The sequence below is a fragment of the Phallusia mammillata genome, chromosome 3 (genome assembly GCF_965637545.1).
Source record: "Phallusia mammillata chromosome 3, kaPhaMamm4.hap1.1, whole genome shotgun sequence".
NCBI lineage: Eukaryota > Metazoa > Chordata > Ascidiacea > Phlebobranchia > Ascidiidae > Phallusia > Phallusia mammillata.
In genome coordinates, this window is record NC_137254.1 from 24,335,187 (window position 1) to 24,355,918 (window position 20,732).

At 38.9% G+C, this 20,732-nt stretch overlaps 2 protein-coding genes across 2 annotated transcripts; one reads left to right on the forward strand and one right to left on the reverse strand.

Moving 5' to 3' along the window:
* Positions 1–18: 18 nt before the first annotated feature.
* On the reverse strand, positions 19–4,615 carry LOC145220032 (26S proteasome non-ATPase regulatory subunit 4-like). Its single transcript, XM_080087316.1, has 8 exons — positions 4,458–4,615; positions 4,161–4,301; positions 3,681–3,879; positions 3,441–3,571; positions 2,701–2,963; positions 613–801; positions 433–488; positions 19–338 (listed from the first exon to the last, which is right to left on the reverse strand). Exons 1-8 carry the CDS (start codon positions 4,481–4,483, stop codon positions 138–140), a joined length of 1,206 nt encoding a protein of 401 aa, XP_079943442.1. The 5' UTR covers positions 4,484–4,615; the 3' UTR covers positions 19–137.
* A 3,718-nt stretch (positions 4,616–8,333) lies between these two features.
* Positions 8,334–20,573, forward strand: LOC145220027 (uncharacterized). Its single transcript, XM_080087311.1, has 17 exons — positions 8,334–8,475; positions 8,862–8,909; positions 9,129–9,161; positions 9,466–9,516; positions 10,170–13,841; positions 14,148–14,248; positions 14,430–14,555; positions 14,864–15,005; positions 15,407–15,655; positions 16,115–16,242; positions 16,646–16,804; positions 17,024–17,124; positions 17,536–17,814; positions 18,054–18,142; positions 18,724–18,899; positions 19,171–19,356; positions 19,794–20,573. Exons 1-17 carry the CDS (start codon positions 8,403–8,405, stop codon positions 20,223–20,225), a joined length of 6,045 nt encoding a protein of 2,014 aa, XP_079943437.1. The 5' UTR covers positions 8,334–8,402; the 3' UTR covers positions 20,226–20,573.
* The last annotated feature ends 159 nt before the right edge of the window (positions 20,574–20,732 follow it).

Sequence of the window (20,732 nt, forward strand, 5' to 3'; positions counted from 1 at the left end):
GTTGTTTTTGTCAGTACATATATTAATACATGTCCTCAAAAATCTAAAGTTTACAACAAGAAAGTGTTGAATCAAGAGCTTTATCTCCTAGCCAAATATTTCCATAAGCAGCAGTATCTAAGCAAGGGGTTCACATTTCATGCATCATCTTTCTTTGATTTATCTGCATCTTTTTTGCTATCCGAGTTTGATCTTCGTGTTTGGGTCAATTCACTCATGGCTTGTTGAACTGCCTCACTTTGGGGATCAACACCTGGTAGTGTTTGCAAAACACTTTGAAGGAATTCTGGATCAGTGATGACATCTTCATCGCTCTCGTCAAACTCATTTGTGTCCATCTGCAGTTATATTAACACTTTGGTAATAAACCCTTCTGCAATTGGCCTAAATAACACTATTGTTCTTAAGAACCATAAGTTTTAAACTACCAACCTTTTGCTGGTAACCCTCAGCATTTTCAGTTTCCATTGGTGTTTGAGGAACACTTTCTGCAGGACATCAAAAAATCAGTTACAATATTTTTGCTCTAATGTGTATGCCACCAACCAGTACATTTCACAAATTCCTAATGCAGTTCTATGGGAGCAAGAAGGACTGTAACAAAGTACTTACCACTAGGTGTAGTTTGCATTGACATTCTCATAGCATAGGCAATTTGTTCCTCTTCTGTCATAGCACTAATATCAATGCTGTCTGTTGCCATAGCAGCAGGTGGAGCTGTTGCTGGTGGCTCCATTGCATTTGGATCCATTGACATGGCCAAAGCCGCTTTAAGCATATCATCCTCTGAAGTTGCATTTCCTTAAAAAATGAAGTAAAAAAATGTTAATAGGGGTTTAATAAGTGGCTAATGCATGATGGTTTATCAGATAACAGGAGTAAACAAGGCATTTTTTGGGAACTGTCCAAATTTTACTCCGTTATTGTTAAGGTTCTATGGCCAAATTAGGCAAAAATTCCAATCTGATTAGGTCTATTGATCATATTTACCAAACTAGAAGGGTGGCTTTCTGATATACTTCCATTTTATATATTCTATATGCTATCTACCAATTTACTATACTCATCATTTGATCTACACATATGATTGTTTTTGTAAACGCGTGTTTGCGCGGATTTACGGTAAACAAATGTTGCGGCGATTTTTAGATTCTTAAGGACAAATTTTTAAAAAGCATTAACCCAACAATAAAAAAAATTTGTTCGTATTCTTTTTGCACTATTATTGTCATATAATTACAAACACATTAAAAAAGAACGAAACAAATACTTAATAATTTAATCTCTTGCTTTGACACAGATATTGTCGTTCAAGGTCGGGTTTTTATTGCACTTTTTTCTAGAAAGCTGTAACAGTTGTGTTACAGACACTTTAAATTAAAAAGCAATTTGCTACAAGTGTACACATAACAAATTGTTTTTCTTTTAACTTTGTTTCGCATTACCATTGACCTGTAGTAACCTCTCAGGGTGCACACGCCAAAAGACTGTTTGACCTATTGACACCGTTTTCAATAGTACGCCGTCCTTACTGTTCAACAACACCGTTTAACCTAATTTATACATGCCTTGAGTATTGATTCCTAAATTGATTGCAAAAAAACGTTACGTTATGACGAAAGAAAGTTCTGAACTGTGTTAGTAATACCTACTAGTTGACCTTAAGTAGCCCGTGGTCATGCGGCGGCGGCCGACCTGACAACAAGCATTTAAAAAAACATTTATCTTGCAAAAATGTCAAGTTTATTTTTTCATCTTTATTTTGATTAACAAGTTTTGCTTGACATGTACGAAACCGAAGCATGCTTATTAGGTTTAAATCACGTCATAGGTGTGAAACCTTTGCCAAAACTGAAAATGTGAGTGATAACTTTACAAAACGAAATAGCATTGCTGTGCAAAACAGCTGATTTCTGATCACCGAAACGACGTCTCGTAAAACGTCTGTCCGACGTCAAGCTGAGCCCTCCTGCTATCGTAAACCATTGAGTTACTCTCTTGGGACTTCTGCCTACAGTGTCTTTCCTGACCAAACGAGCGTTAGACACATTTACGTTTCGGGGGCCTGTGGGTGAACCGCTGGGTAATTCGGGGCCAAACTTCTGGAGGATCAAGTTTGGATTAATAACTAAAATATGTCCAAATTTGAATAAATTTGAAGCACTCTTTCTTTACCAAACCAGCGTTACAAACCAGCGTTAAAAATTTTACGTTTCGGGGGTCTGTGGGTGAACCGCTGGATCAAACAGGGTCAAAATTAACATGGACCATCTTTAGACCAATATCTATGTGTGTAAATTTGAAAAAGTTTAAACCATTCTTTCTTGACCAAAACGTGGGAACAAATCGGCGTTAGAAAGAAAAAAAGAAAAAAAAAATACGGACAAAAACAATATGTGCCCCCTTCAGGGAAGGGGACCCATAATTACCATGAACAACTGGCAAGGCAAACAATTTGCTTTTAAATCACAACACCCCTACGGGGAAAATATCCAACTGTCTTCAAGTGTACACAGCTTTTCATTTGTGGTGGATGTCATATTGAAATCGTATTGTTTTACTCTTGTTAAGCTATCATTACAGGTTACAATATCTTCATCACACTTTCTACATAAGTGTATACATATTACATAGGAAAAAACATACGTACTTCAGAAAGGCAGCCCAAAAGCACAAGTATACATGATTAACCTTACATACCTCCTGCAGTTGCTGGTGCTGACTGAGTTTCTTGGGCATTTTTTGTTCTCCTTGCTTCCTCCTCTTGTCTTTGTCTCTGTTCCTCCAATGAGACCCTTAGAGCCAAGGCAAGTTCAGGATCAGAGTTGGGGTCAAATCCAAGGTCAAAGTCTGAGCCTCCAGCAGCAGCAGTGGTAGCACCACCACCATATTGTTGCACAATTGGAGAACTAGAAATGGCTCCAGACAACATTGCACCAGGTGGAATGGTTACCAAATGTGATCTGTGACATAAGTTTAGTTATATATACAAGTGGCAATACTCGTAATTCAAACTTAAAGCTGGAAAAATATATACAAGTAGCACAGATAAACTTTTCACTGTGCTACTAAATTTTACATGCTACCACATGGTGTATGAAAGCGAAAATATGAGCCCTAAAAAAGTAAATATGCCCAGATTAATGGGCTATTTTAACTACAAACCCACACCTCAATAGTTTTACAAAGTATCATCAAAACTGCCTACCATGTGATAACATGCCATATACATGGTATCATGCGGTATTGAGTAAGAACAGACATTTCCAGTAAGTACATGGTCACTACTAACTGTATATAACAGCAAGTAAGCACTTTGACAACTACAGTAATACTGCATGGTTGTGTTACTGGTGCTGCAAGAGTAAACATGGTTTCATATAGAAAAGCACACCCAAATAGTCAAATCCCAAACTTTTTGTAGCAGTTATCTATCTTACCCCGATCCATCTTTGCCATTCAAAGTGCTCACAAAGTTGTTGAGCTTTTCATTGTTTGTATCATGTTCTCCAAAGCTGACAATATCAACTGACACTTTTTCCTTCTTAAGCTTTTTGGCCAGTTTGATTAGCTAAAAGTGACATAAAAAAATTATGTTATATCGGAAAATTACAGTTGATCAAACAAACAACTTCTTTGGCAGTATTGGCATATGGATATTTACACAGTAGCCAACATACCTCCTTTTCATCTTCTGTAATGGGACTGCCTACAAATGCAACCATTTTGGTTTTGTGATTTTTGCTCTGGCGGTGCTTTAAAGCAAGATGAGCAACACGAAGGCCATTCACAAATTTCAAATCACCCTTGGGTTGGATCAAGTTCAACTTAGAAAGCAGTTTTCCAGAGTCTGTTGTCAGCGTCACATGAACCTGCATGCTGTTAAGGAATAAAAACATATATTTTGACATAAGAAAGTTGAAGAGTGGTTTATATATTTTTACAAGACAAGGTACATGTTACAAAAAAAATTAAGCTATGTAGTAAATGGCCTAAATTCTTTGTGCAAAGTTCTCATAATACAATATGATGTCAGTGTCACAGACATGAAACAATCAAAAAGTACAAAATAAATCATACAAGGAAAATATTTTATGAGTAAAACATTATTGTCATTACTAATTTGTGTGTTCCAGTTCCAAACGAGGTTAATTACTTACTCAGACATGGACATCAAAGCAACATTATTTTCCGGATTAGATTGTAACTTTGAACGACAAACTAAATTGGCAGCATCTTGTTGAGACTGGATTCTTGTGGGTAGGTAGTCACCATTTCTCATGAACTCACTATTGTCAACACTGTAAAAGCAATATATACCTGTTTCACAATATATACCTGTTTTACAGCAAAAATGTGTAACCGGGGAGCAAATGATTTACTTTATGGAACAAAACAACACTGGCGTTAGATCAATCCAATCGAACTTAAAGCAAAATGGAATAGCTTTGACTTACCACAGTACTGTACTTTCCAACACCATGCTAACTTTACAATTTTTTAGTTTTCGAAGCAAACGTTACAAAATTTAATCTGAACAAAACGCTGTAATCAAAATTTCCGATTTCTTTCTCAGTCAATTTGCTGGTCATACTCCCAGCAACGGTCGGTATTTTTACGGCAAGTCGTCAAGTAGATATTAAAACATTCTAAAACGTAATAAAGCACACATTTACCGATTTTTTTCTTTAATTAGTGTTATTTAATGTCGACAATTCTAGGTCTCAACAGTGTTTCGGCAAAGGTTATGTTACGTCATAGTATAAAATAATGACCATTGAACAAAACAATCAATTACGTTTGTTGTGTTGCCGTTCAATTAACGTTTCTGCAGATTTCAATTTTGACAGCTAGACTGAAAATTGCATTAAAGTGAAATGTTTTAGTCAAACCAGCTAGCGATGCTTCCTGTTGGACAGCCCAATATTCAACCAAGCAATATACATGTTCGCATTGCGCATCCAGCACCTTACGCAGCATCGTACCAACCAGCTTACAACGGTAAATAAGGTTAGTGACTACTGGTTAAAAGTTGTTTTTGAATCCTAAACGCCATTTTGAAAGTTTTATCTTTTTTATCTAAGTTTATATCGTGTGTCATGTGTGATACTAAACTGATCAGAACGAATTATTTTAAAGGTTTTTGTTAATGAAACATTTCTTATAGCTGCAGAAATAACGCATTGGAGACAGCAATAACACAGTGATTTTGCCTATCAGGGATTGATAGCCATTGATTTTACTGGTATGTTTATAAGCTTTAAATGTTTTCGTTTACAGCGCCACTTGTGTACTGGCCTGGTGCAAGCCATGCTGTTGATCCACGCAATATTGGGATACCACACTTTGTGAATCGGTTTCATTCACCGATATATGCTTCATCTAACAACCATTTTCGCCAAAATCCGCATATTCAACGTTTCAATGTGTCGCCATTATCAGGTAAAGTAATTATAAGCCATAGCTGGGCTTATTGCTTTTGTAGCTTTTTGTTGATTGCTTTTGCCTATGACCATTTACATAAGGAGGGATTTTTTTATCTTAAAATGATACATTTAGCCGTATGTATGGCCAAACCTGTATTTGTCATCACGTGTTTTTATAATCGCTTGTGAAAAATAAATTAGTGTATTTGAACGCTTGCCCAAAAAAGGAAATTTTGCCAAACGCGCCTTGTCACACCGGCAAAAAGACTCGTTTTTTGTTCACAGGAAGACGTGGCAGCGGATGTTTTGCGATTTGGAACAACGTCCGTGCCGTTCCTTTGTCATTTGATGCCCACGAGGAAAACGATGAATCGACCACAGATGACGACTCCCTGTATTCCGACTCAGGCGACGCAAATGACTTGCAGAAAACCGACCAAAAGTCTGTTTTGCTCCACGCACAAAACGACGTGGTCAATTCGGCACTGAATCCAGGCAATAGGAAGCGAAATATCGTGTCCTCATGGTTCACGGAATCACGGTTTAGAATCAGCGACGTGGAGAAATATCAATCTGCAGTTCTAATACCAAATTGCAAGAGGTTAGTCAAGCCACTAAATTTCTTTATGACTCCGCGTAAATGTAAATGAGGCAAGTTGTTAATACGTTTCTTATGCAGATCAAAGTCCCACAAAAATCATCGTCCGACCAGAGAAGAAAGATTTGCTGCGCGCCACCCCCACCTAGTGGAGATTTTTGGGAGAGCATACATTCGTTGGAGACGAGCAAGAGAGGCCGAAACGAATACCACATCAAAACATTGGCGTAGGACTGTTTAGAAACTATACTCCTATACAAGCATTTGTTATTTACATGTAATGTATATAGATACAAAGTTGGATTTTATACTGACCAAAAAAGCCTTCGTGTTTGATTGGTAATTAACATCAATGGGCAAAATGAAGTTTCTTTTATAATAACCCCAACCACGTTAAAGTATTCAAATTAAAGACTTTTTAATCATATTCTTTGCAGAACAACCTCCATTATACAATCGAGTCAACTACTCAAAGCTATACGACAAATGCTTTCCTTCCCACATTATGTGTGAAAGCCGGAAGAAGGAGCAGATTGCAGAGGCTGTGAAAAGTATATTGCAGTAGCAATTGGTCGCCCAATTTTTCCTCCACTGCCAACAATTATTGTGGAGGTTATGTGGGACTTTCTTTTGGACATCACACTGTTCTTCTTTCCTATTTACTATAAAGATTGGCTATTTCATATTTTTTGCACCACGGTTACACTTATATGCGTATGGTGTCCAATTGTTAAAAGTTGGTTGACAATCAAAACACGATTGGCAGTACCTCGTATTTGAAGTTGCAATGTTTTTTACACAAATTGGATCAATTCGAGCAAACCAAATGCAGCTTAATTGAGCTAGAAATAATCCCTACAGGTTTATGTTTTGTTTAACGTTTATTACACAATAAATACAGCAATTCATCTTTTTAATGTTTTATCCTGTGGTTTTGAAGGAACTGAAAATGCCAGTTAGGATAAATATATACATTCCATGTAAATTCATTGATTCTGTTACTTGGAAAATATTTTCAACTTTTATAAATACGGCAAATATTAAAGGCGGGTATGGTTACTATAAAAGAGGAGGGGTGGGGGACAATAATGTTAAGCAATTCAAAAAAAATACCATCGGTTGGTATACAGTTGCATGGGTACATTGATGACGCTATGCATTGTGGAAGGGGTGGGCGTCATCCGGATCCTACATCACAAAGCAAAACATATCCTCGTATAACCGGCTGATTTGTTTCTCAACACCCAAACGAAGTGTTAAGTATAACTACCGGTTCATAATAATGCAAAGGTAGTAAACAATTAAAGGCAAACAATTTTGATATCAGAGTTAGGTATTTAGTTTTATTTTGCGGTAAAACGGAAAGGAATAGAAGAGAAACGGCGCAATTATTTTAACAAATAGACAGTAATTTGGTGTAGCTAAAATAAACTTCATGTGAGCATTTCTAACAATCAGTGAGTGTATGAAATCACTTCCACAGAGACGTCACAAGTCTTGTAAGACTGGTGACGTGTCACAGGGGGTGGCATAGCATATTTAAGAAGCGGTTGTGAAAAACAAGGTATATCAACTTTATACTATTGCCACCAACGGCATACCACAAAGTTGTTTGCTTTATTTACGAATTACTTTTTTGCACACAACAAAAGACTTTAAAAAGTTTTAAATCCTTTATCGCTTTCGTTTTGACAAAATTTTATGTCAAATCATTGCAGTAAAATTCAAAGTGCAATAGCCCACTTCTAATTATTTAACATGGCATATTAACGATAGACTTTTTTCAAGAAGTTGAAACAGAAAATAAAAGACGCGTTTGTTAAGTCAAAGAATAGAATTGCAGTGCAGCGATAACAATGTAACGTAAGTGATTAAGAGTTTCCGTGTCTAATTGCATTGCGTCAACGGTGGGTTTTCGGATACCTGTTAAATCATATTCAATTTCGTCACACCCAACGTACGGTACAGCTCATATCTTTAGCATGGACGTATTTCCAAAGGTGGAATCAACAGCGTTAGTAATGTTTATAGTCAAGGAAGTAACATAGGAAAATTTAATTACCTAGTAGGTTGTATTAACCAGGATAGGTAATTAAAGTCAGCTTAGTCTAACTATATACAGTAATCGTGCTTTCATTCGTAGCAGTTCCAAAAGATTTAAGAAATTGCGTGTTCTATTAGGTTTAGAAGTTTCAAATTTCGAGCAAAGTTTCAAAACCGGCCCCAAGGGAAATATGCACCGGAAACGAAATTTCAATAAGTTTGGTTAAAAGCACTGCTAACCACAAGCGTTTGTCGCTACAGGTTAATGTGAAGGCATTAGTTCCGATGGCGGAAAAATAACGCAAGTGTAGGGAAAAGAAAGTAAAAACAACAACATGAAGGTGTTCAATCCAAAGTTGCTGACAGCATTCATTATCGGGATAGCTTTCTTCATTGAAAGCGCACGAGGTAGGAAAACCACTAAATAGATGCAAAAACTATACACCTAACAAGTTGTACAACTGGATGCTTTGTCTATTTTATACTATAAATGTTTCTTAAATAGCCTTCATTCGCTGGAAGCTGAGTCCGCCAAAGTTTGGTGTTACCATTTCCAATATAGGCGTATAGTTGATTATTTATCTATCACTCAGTTTTTCTTTAGTTGCTTCTACTAAATTCAGTCATCAAGAAGAAAGTGCGAAAACAAAATAAATCAGATCTAATCAACCCTCACATAACAACAAAATGAGACTTTACCTCTGATAGCATCCTGTTTTGTTACCCAATAATATATGTAACATACAGTTTGCAAAAGACGAAAATTATAATGTTAATCATTGCTTTTACTACAGGCTCGACAACAGATGCGATGATTGAAGATTCGACAGAAGTTAACACAGGTAACAATTCAAAAGATTTTCTCAAATAAGTCCCAGAGAGTCTGTCAACAACAACTCATTTAAAATGTGACACGATATATAGGCTAGACATGACATGGGCTATACAAGCAAGTTCCGTGTAACACTAGTCTTGCAAAAACGTGGATTTTGTTTACAAATTTATGACAAATAGTATAGTTGTAGCAAACTGTGTTGTGCAAAGAAACCATTTTGTTCCAGAAACAAGCGTTGTCACAACAGAATCCCCAACTGGTGAGTAGTCTGTTAGTAAAAATGTGAATCTGTGTAGCATAGCCTAACAATTTGCTATACTTTACCTTTTTACGTGCATAATAGGCCCACTTAAAACGAACAAGGTGTTATAACGTAATGCGTCCAATCATTACTTTTTCAATTTGACAAATGTCAGTATGTTTGACGTAAGTGAAGATGAGTCATAAAATCCCTAATATTATCGGGGTTTGCACACATTTATTTTATTTGTTAGCAGTACGCAAAACAAATTTTCATATTTTGGTGTTTATCGCAAACGTAGGAATTGTTTTTATGTTTGTAGACCCAACAGGGATTGAAGCGGGCAGTGGTGCCAACAGAATAGCCACACCAGGTTAGTTGTTAATTGATTCTTTGTCCACAATGTTTAAAAACAATGAGTTGAGGATCGCTTAGTGGAAAACATTGCTGTTGTCTATACCAGGGCTCCGCAAATACTTTTTGACGCGACCCTAAAAAAATTGCTCTAAATTATCGCGACCCAGTCATTTTGTTAGCATGTATGTTTGTGAAAAATACCAAACAACTAAATATCAATATTAAGACCAGTATTATGCTATTCCCAGTTCGTATTTTCACATAAAACAGTAGGTAAACGAACATATTTATTCTAACAATTGAGAACTGCATGCTTGCACAAGTGCGCTTAACTTATTGCATTTTTACATAGACTGTATGTAACAGTTACGTTGTCATACGTATGTAACAATTTAAAAAAATAATTAAACGGTTGAAAAAGCCGAAGTTGTTTAATAGCTGTAGATGCGATGGTCATATTGAAAGAAAATTTAAAAATTTTTGCGACCCAGACTGCAAGGACTCGCGACCCACTATTTGCGGACCCCTGGTCTATACAACATTCAGCTGCAGTGCGGGTAACCAACCAACAGCTATTTCAGTTAGGATATTAATAACCTTACAATGCGTTGATAAACTACCTATCGTATGTTACACCTTGTAAGTGTGATGCACTTTTGTTTTTAAAAGCTGCCAACACAACTGACGTCGCGACGTCTACAGTCACCAATACAGTAATCTCAGAAACAGAGTCAAACGAAACAACCGTTCTAACCACAACTGTCGAAACTGACACTACACCTCAGGAAGACCCCACAAGTTCCACTACCGAAGTTGTCGAAGCAACTACTGGTGTTGAAGTTCTCCCGGCAGTTGCAAATGAAACCACAACTAGCCCAAACCTTGCAGAAACCACTGGGTCTTTCGGTATGATAGACATTGAAGAAACGACCGGTTTAATTCAAACGACAGCAAGTCGACTCAATGATACGGCATCCACGGAAGATCCAGGCTTATTTAATAATATGGAAACTACAACAATAGTAGCCAACACGCATGAAGAAACTACCGTAGCAGAAACGACACAGAGTTCAACTGAAACTTTAAACGTGACCGTGGCAACAGATAGTCCAACAGAAACCTTAGCATCTACAGTAGAAACACTAATGCAAACTACAGCAATAGGTGATACAACCCCAAACCAGGAGACAACTGTAGGATCAACCTATATGTCCATTGGTAATAACGCTACAGATATGACACAGACGACATCAAGTCAAACAGCAACAACGTCTGAAACGGTAACAGCCTCTAGCGAGACAATGGGCACAACGTCTGTTGCTGCAGTAACTTCAATGGAAACAACACCCGTATCTGATTCAACATCGAGTATGCAAGAAGTCATTTTCACAGCTGCTTCAACGTCAATGGAAACTACCTCCATGTCCGGTACGACGACATCAAGTGTGGATGAAACAACTGCTACGGAAACTTTAATAGAAACTACAGAGATGACGGACGAACCATTGAAACTAATCGGGGGAGAAGAAACAACTATGGCGGATACAAGAACAAGTCCGGTCTCCGCTACAACCAACAATGAACAAACAACTGTAATGGCAGTCGCAACAGAAACCGTGATGGGAACAAATGCTATGTCTTCAACAAGCTCAAGCGAAATAGCCACTGAGGGTCAAAGTGCGACGACACAAAATCTTGAGGCATCAAGTACATCTGAAACAGTTACAACAGCCAATCAAGTGGAAACTACAGCTGGTATGAACTCCAGTGACACTGAAACTGCGGCATCAACTGCTGAGCAAAATTTGATTGAAACAACATCTGAGTCTGCTACAGCATCAAGCATGCAGACAACTAAGGCTGCCACTGAAACTTTAACAATGGTCACAGATATGTTAACTTCTGTGGTTAATGAGGAAACAACGGATATGTCTGCAACGACCTCAATGACACAAAAGGTGAGAATTGTTGAAAATGCTACCACCATGGTTGACACGACATCAAGTCAATCAGAAACGACAACAGAAAACTCCGCTACAACATCAAGCGAACAAGTAACTGTAACATCCCTTCCTTCAGAAGCTACAACAACATCGAACTCAATGACACAAGAGCAAGATGCTACAACTATGGGTGCTTCCTCGGCTAGCTCAACAGAATCTGCTGCAACAACGGAGCAAGTTGCGGTTACAGCTACAGACGCTTCTATAGAATCTACGGCTGCTGCCACGACTGTATCAAGCGAACAATCCACCGCGCTAGTAAGTTCAGCAACACAAGATACAGTACCTAATGAGGTGACTGGCGCGACAACTAATATGGCAACACAAGAACCAGATTTACGAAACATTAACGTTACTACTGTTCCTGACACGACGGCAACCGAAGCAACCGCAACCACCTCCAGTACTACGAAAACACCAACAGAAACTACAGGGGTGCTTGAAACAACTTCGACAGTAACTGCAACAATGCTAGGTTCAACATTAGGTCCTACGGAAACAACAGAATCTTCAATGGAAGCTACAAGAATGTCAGTTTTAACAGTCAGCGAGCAAGAAACGGTTTCATCGGCAATGATTACGGCCACGACTTTGAATCAGGAAACTTCCAGCTCCGCTTCAACACAAGCTGAAATCACAGCTACCTCATCTAATACAGAAAATCCAGGACCGTTGATCGGCGTTAACACAACACCGGCCATTTCTGTAACTACAAGTGAAGAAAGTACGGCAACGACGACGACGGCAGAAGCCATCTCGCCAAGTACAACAGGCACCGAAACAGTTACAACAGCATCCTCAACCGCGTCAATGGAGGCTACTTCTACATCCACTAGTGTATCTGAAACTATGCAAACTTCTGAAGCAACAATACCTGAAACAGTAACTCCTACCGAGACAGCAACAACAACTGGTTTATCTTCAACATCGTCAAAGGAGGATATTACCACATCCACTAGTTCATCAGAAACTACTCCGGAAGCAACAATGTCATCAACAGCGATGGTGGCTACAACTTCAAACCAGGGAGATGTTTCCAGTTCGGCTTCTACGCAAGCTGAAATTGTGACCACTGTATCTAATACAGAACACCCAGGACCGTTAATAGGCGTTAACATTACAACGTTTGCAGAAACCACCTCGTCGAGTACAGAAACAGTTACAACCACATCACCAACTTCGACATCCACTCCTGTATCTGGAACTATGCAAACTTCTGAAGCAACAGTGCCTGAAACAGCTTCTTCTACCGAAACAGCAACAACAACAGGTATATCCTCAACATCGTCAAAAGAGGCTACTACCACATCCACCAGTGCACCAGAAACTATGCAAACTTTTTCAGAAGGAACAATGTCATCGACAACGATGGTGGCTACAACTTCTAATCAGGGAGAAGTTGTCAGTTCGGCATCTACGCAAACTGAAACCGCCACCACTTCATCTAATACAGAGAACCCGGGGCCGTTTGTCGGCGTTAACAATACAACGCCCACAGAAACTACCTCGGCGAGTACAACAGGTACTGGAACAATTACAACCACATCGTCAACGGAGACTACTTCGACCTCTACTCATGCATCAGCGACTATGCTAACTTCTACAGAAGCTACAGTGCCCGAAACAGTTACTGTTCCCGAGACAACAACAACAACAGGTTCTGTGTCAGCGACAGCAACAAGTACAACGAATACTGCTACTTCTACTGCAGAAAGTACACAAGCTTCCACTACAACTACTTCCACAGAGGAACAGCAATCTACAACATCATCTGGAACTACTGTCGGAATAGTGACAGCAACAAGTACAGAGGAAACTGCTACTTCCACTGCAGAAAGTACACAAGCTTCCACTACAGCTACTTCAACAGAGGCACAGCAATCTACAACATCATCTGGAACAACTGTCGGAATAGTCACTGCAAAAGTTAGCGAAACAGCCACAGCAGTTGCCAGCACCACCACAGACGGTACCACTACAACTTCCGAGGCAACTATGACTCCAACATCAACTACTACTCCCACAGAAGGTACAACTGCGACAACTGCAGCAACACAAAAAACAACAGTAACCGAACAAGTGCAAACCACCACAACTACAGACCAAACAGGTACCATGGGAACCGAATCGGGCGAATTGACCACCACCGTTGAAACCATTACCGCACCGGCAGAGACCACTGCTTTTCCGACAACGACCAACAACGTTTCCACGACAAGTACACCGCGTGTAACAACTTGTCCGGTTATGATGTTTCAGTCGCCAGGCAGTATGAATTACACGCTGAACACCACAGTCATCGGGAACCAAGGACTATCGCTGGAGAAGTGTGCTGACGGTAATTTACTAAAGTCACTAACGCATGTTGTTGAGAATAAATGAAAAAATAATAATATTAGGTATGTAATGATGACAAAACAAATTAATGTGGGGTTTATATACTACCATTGCAGTATCCATGCGGGGCAAACGGCCCTTTCCCCCAGAAAATAAATGAATACGCACATTCTCGTCACCTTAAGCAGTGTTTTTCACCAAAACGTTTTGCCTCCTTCCAAAATTCTAATGTCGATTCGCTACTGTTTGCTGTATTTGCCAATCATTTTTGTCATGTTGACATATTTTACACAAACATGTGTTTTAGGCCGTTCCATCGGATTTGGCGCTTGCAGTAATGGTGGCATTTGGACACAGTTAACTTATCTAGCCTGTGACGCGGAGATTACAGAAGTACTGGAGCAAATTGTGAGTATAGTAGTCTACCACGGATCAAAAAATAAAGAAAAATAATAATGTATGCATACAAATGCACAATCTACCATTTTTAAAACTCCATGTCAAATACAACGTTTCGAGATTTCAAACGTTATGCTTTTCAGAAATATGCCCCTTGTATGTTTTGTTACGATGAATGTGTTTTATAAAGGAAAATGCGACCCTTTCTACCGCACTGTCCACCAGCTTTCTATTGACTTCGGGTTCGAATATAAGTGATGTTGATCTTGCAAACCTTACTGACGTTTTAAAGGCAAAAGCTCAGTCGGCGTTGGTGGTAAGTTGAAGCAACAAACACAACGAACGGGGATTAACTGGTTTGTACATAGCGGTGATGTAAAAAAATCATAACAATCCTTTGCAAGATTAAATCCAGGGGCAAAACAAATGCCTTTTCAAAGCTCAATATACACTCTACATATGCATCATCACATGATAGATTTAATCTCCAGCATAATGAATCGTCACAGCGGCAGCAAAAGGTCACCTGATGGTATACCCGCATCAAAGTTGTACACTTAACTGTTAAACGCTTGATATAGGGTGGACCGGTAATGATTTCTTCATTGGAATTTATCTTTTTAGACTACTGCAGAAGACACAGCTACAGTGGTGGGAATGTTTAACAACCTGGAAGCAACTTTTCAAGCGTCGCCTTCAAGTGGAGCAGCAGTACGATTCCTTGCTGTTGTCGAGACAACGGCATTTAAACAAAACTTAACGACAGGTGAATTGACAACACAGGGGCTTTGAAAAAAAAAGTTTTGTTTTATCGATCATCATAGTACGCAAGGCCTTATAAAGGCCTTATATAACATCAAGCCGGTCTCCCAAGCATTCCCATATGGCAATGCACAGGCTAGAAAAATCTCTGCATTGACGTTTCAGGGCTGATTCCTCCAGTATGGATGTATTCACCTTAGCTCCAAATGATCAAGATTATTTAATAGCACTGGTTTTGTAGCCCAAACTATGCCATCTTTGTACAGTATTTCCGGGTCAGTGTATTTAAAATGGTATCAATTAATGAGATTCGATCAACACACAGCCTACAACCAAAACGATACTAAAACAACAAAGCCTTGTAGCAGTTAACTACATTTATCCAACTATCTTAAATACCCACAGGATCAAAAACTACAACGGTGGGAACGGTGACAATGTACCTGACTGAACAAAGTAAACCTTCTCACGGAAATCTCGAAGTGGCAATTGCAAATACGGCCGCCCCAACCTCTGGCCAAGTGACAAAAATTTTTATTCCCAGCGTCGTGTTATCTGAAATTAACGGAACGTCGGTAAAAGTGTTAGCTGTTCTTATCACCAACACCAAAATATTCCCGCCAGGACCAAGCGGAAACACACGGAAGCTTACTGGTACGTGCTGTAAAGAAATAACATTTAATAATCTCACTATCTCCAACCAATTGTTAGTATTTACGTAAGATAGAAGTTTTAGACTATATACTTACCTAAAAAACGCCTTTAAAGCATATAAATCGGTCGTTATTTTCCATTTTAAGACGGTGATTGAAATCAATTCTCGAAAATAGTCGCTTTTGTGGAGTACAATTTCCATCTCCATCAGAGTCAGCGGAAAGCGACCTCGTTCATTTTACTTCCACATTTTACCGAATTAATTTGTTTAAACCAGTTTTTGTGTTTTTAACCTGAAAAGCATGCTGCAAAAAAAGAGTTTGTTAGTATACTGCAAGCCTATAGTTCGAAAACCAGTGAAATAATAGACATTAGGCAATGGTCTGACCAACAAATATTTTTGCATAGAACGAAAAATATTCGTCATAGTGATTTTAACAAACTTATTTTCGACAACAGGTTCGGTTATCGCTTTAAATCTGGGGTCGGGGTCACAACAAACAAATGTACAAAACCTGACAACACCCATACGCATAACCTGGGATATCAATGGTGAAGTTTCGGCCCAACGTAGCTCATTGGGACAGGTAAGTGTTTTCAAAACTGTGGCTGGAGACAGTTAATTAGCGGTATAGCAAGAACTTGAGAGTAACGCTAGGGTTCGGCAAGTTTGCAAGGAGCAGGTATCACCCTGCATGATTCGAGATAAAAAAAAAGCATCACGAACGTACTTAACACTGGATCTACAGTTTTAATATATATTTTAATGGAGTTAAATACACTGCTAATATAAAGCAAAACAGTCAATTTCGCTGCCTTGTTTTCCACAAGAATTAAGACAACAGAAAACCTAATAACGTTTGATTAACGAACATGCAGTCCTTGCTGGTGCAGTATGCATGACAAACAACAAATTGACTTTAGACACGCGAAAAGCCACATACAACAAGTATAAAGCGCATTTGTATTATCTTATATTTGTATGTTTAGCCATCAAAACCATTAGTTATCGACGCTGAGTGTGCTTTCCTGGATCCAGCAAGCAACGGATTTTCGACGTCCGGCCTACAACGCTCACCCGGTGGAACAACGTCACATCAAATTGGTTGCGACACTAAGCATTTGACGTCATTTGCTCTTTTCACAAAGGTGAGTTGCAGTGGGAAAGTGACTGATTTAATGCGTGCCTGTGTCAGACATAGGAGATTGGTAATGTTATGTAAAATTGGGTCTGACTGTAATGAGTTTAATTCCAGACAAAAATAATCCATACGTAAAACCTATAACATGTAACATTGAAGCCTCTTTCCTTTGTTTGACGTTGAAGTGAAAAAGTAACGTTACAACGTATATACAATTTTCTAACAGATCAGTTTTCCACCTATCCCGCCAACTACCAGCGCGATTGTGGGAAGTGTGATTGCAATGGTTTGTCTTTTTCTTATCGCAATCGCGCACATATCCTTTCGGTAAGCATATAAGTTAACACAAATGTCAAATATATAACTGTGAAGTAAAATAATATAGGGAATATATGTTTAATGATGAAAATAACTGCCCAAATAGACGCGTTTCTGAGAGGATATAAATCAATGAAAATAAACATTTGGAAACAGTTTTGACATAAAAAAAACTATATCGAGAGTTATAAATGTTGTTTAACCCGTAAGGACATAACATGTTGTGTCGAACTCTTAGTGTTAGAGTTTCTCAACGTGTGATTCATTTTAAGCTAGATGCAAACGCAGGGGCAGGCAGCAGGGTGCTGCGGCCCAGTCATAATGTTGTCTCCTAAGCTGATTACAAAAATGCGTCAGCAAAGCCATGAATCAACGCCACTTAAAAGGCAAAAGTAAAATCATGATACTGTTTACTTGCAGGCGTGTGCGACGTGGCCCGATGTCGCATTTCATCCTACAGATCGCATTTACCTCTATGGTGGCGTTTATGCTCCATCTTGTAGCAGAGGCGACGTGGGCGACACTTTCGCGTTCGTCTTGCCTCGCTGTAGCAACGCTTCACCACTTCTTTCTGTTCGTGACTTTTGCATGGATTGCGTTGGCGGCGTTTGCTGCTTACCGAAACGTCGAATGGCCCCTCAACTGGATCTTGCTCTACGCTCATTGTGAGCAGGAGAAACGAAACTCAGCTATGCTAAAGTGAGTGGGAGATTTCTTCCTCTGATGCTTCATTAGTACGTATTGACGTGGTTTAACATCTGTAGTCAAAAAAACATTATTTAAGAAAAACTTATACATCTACAGATTTATATTAGACCTATGTAACATGTACACCAAAAATAACTTTTTGGGCTGATCGGGTTTTGATAGTTTATCTTTAGCCGTGTTTATTTTAAATTGTTATAAGTTATCTAACGGTATGTTTTGTACCATTACAGGTTTTCGCTGTTGGTTTATCCTGTATGTCTAATCATATGGGCAATCGTTATGGGCGTGATGCTGATGTACGAATCACAAACACAAACAGGTGAGGATAAATACTTCGGCGCGAAAGCTTAGGTTTAAATCAGGGGTGCACAACCTAGCCGTATGACCGCAGACAGTGTCGGATTAACCATTAGGCAAAGTAGGCACGTGCTTACAGGCCAATCAAAAATCTAGGCCACTTTTCTTTGTGACAATGATTTGGCAACACTGATAATTCTATTTATTTATTTGGCAACCCTGATTTCCGGGCCACTTATAAAACGTGTCTACAGGCCAGGAGACCCAGTACTGGCCGCAGAGACGAGTTTATGCGGCCGTGAACATGTATATTAAAATATGTGTACTGGTGGCCGTGACGTAAATACAACCCTGTTGTATATTTGGATTTCGAAACTGTTGTAAATATATTTTGTGGGGCTGTAATGAGCATTGCCAGGCTAGTAGCCATGTACTTTTTATACGTCACGATTCAGATGGTGACGTCATAAACAGTTAAGCCTTAATACCATACTGTTCAACGTACATCTGCGGCCGTCATAGCGAAAAGATGTGCACACCTGGTTAAAATAAACACAAGACAAAGCCTAATAGCTCTGCAAAATTATCACACATTATTTGCAGTAGGGGGAATCACAGTGCTTGACCCAAATGTATACGCGGGCCAAGACTCCTGTCTCATGCAAGGACCAGCACTCTACTACGGTTTTGCTATTCCAGCTGGCCTATTCTTTTTGATTGCCTTCGTGTCTTTGGTGCTAGCAACCAAGGAATTGAATTTAAATCGAATTAAGAAAGAGGTAAGTGCAAACCCCAAGTGTTTTTACAGAGATTTCAATAAAAACACTTTGTCAAACTACAAATTCTAGTCAAAAAAGAAATGAATGCGATTTTTTTACGAAAACCTTTACTACAAGCCAAAACATCACACAAATGAACAAATGTTTGTGCTGGCAACTGGGTTTAAAGTTACAAAATTTTGAAAAGGCAATATCTTCAACAAACCTCTTATAATAAGTGAGCTGTATAATTTACATATCAAAAACGAAAACAGATTTTTGTTTTCGACAGATCCTATTCCAAGGCTACATGACACAATTCAAGGAGTCCAAGCATTTGGCTGAACATCTACTGGTGTTCCTTCTTTTGTTTACCTTAACGTGGGCAATAGGATGTGCCCGGCTTGTTTCAGACCAGTTCGGAGTGACATACTACAATGTGTTGGATCACCTCTACGCAACATGTTCTATTATCCTGGTAAGGTTGCGTTGTGATATATTTACCACTTGCCTCAAAGATGCCTATAGTCCTCTACGCAAAACGAGGTGGTCATACTTGTTTTGTTGTGGTTTGTATTGGTGCGTTAGATACTTTATGACAGCATTAAAATAGAAAGCATACTTAAAAACTTTGAACTGATGGTTGGAAGTAGAGTAAACTTTATTTTTTAATAAAGAGAAAACTACGTGTAAATGTTAAAAGTTGGGGAAATCAGGGCTAAGCTCGTAGAACGCTTTCACACTGCTCATATTTCATTTTAATGCAAGACAACATATTAGAACCATTCTCTTGCACATTGAAAATGATATTAAACTACGTTAAAACGCACTTTTTAGCGTCTTCCCATAACCCTAAAATATCAATGAACTTGGCTAGATGGAAAAATAACTCATGCATATCACGTTGTTTGACAGGGTGTGGTATCAGTTTTGCTGTTCTGCGTACGGGCCTCGCACGTTCGTGTGTTGATCCGTCGTGGATTCTACGAGGTTTGTGCGATCCAAGCCCGATACAGTCTTCCAAATCCCAATCAAGACGGCACATACGTGGGAAATGTGATATCCTACAACGAGCACGACCGGGTCGCCGTTGAACTGACGCAGGCCCAAACACAAGCAACAGCCATTACCAGAGAAGGGGTGCTCAATGTCGCTGAGACAAGTCTAGCAGGCACCTCATCTGAACAACCAACTAATCACAGCAATTCCGACTCTCCAGGAAGAAGATATGACACAAGTGATACCGTGGCCAAGGGGGACTTGGAGCTTAGTAAAGGAAAAATAGGCTTGGTCGGGTTTAAAAGAACTGAAGATGATGTTGTTGAGGACGGCACTTACCTCAATTAGTTTCGTTTGCAACATTGCCTGTTAAAGGGATTGATAAGGTTGAAATATACCTTGGTGATTTTAAGTGTTTTGAATCAGTGGCAGATGTCGCGGCCATCACGGCCCTTAATAGTGTGTTTTGGTGATAAGATGTCGTTTCACCCAAACTAAAATTGTGATTGTATTTCATTTAAACGTATTTTAGCACATAATGTGCTAAGTTCACCGACGCATCGTCACACACTGACATATATGCCACTGTATATTTTAACGTATGTTCTTTAATATATATTCTACAAAGCATTTAGATATATATCCTATATTTCTTGTGGTAATAAAACATTACAAAAGTACAAAGACTTGCCTAGAAGTCCGGATAAGCTATTTAAGAAAATGTTTCAAACCCTTTAATTGCAGAATTCAGTTAGGAGTTGAGATAAACACATGTAACTACGAGGCCAGCAATAATTAGCATTTCAATAGACTCATTTAGCGAACAATTGTTTTCGTACTAGCAACGAGTGTGTG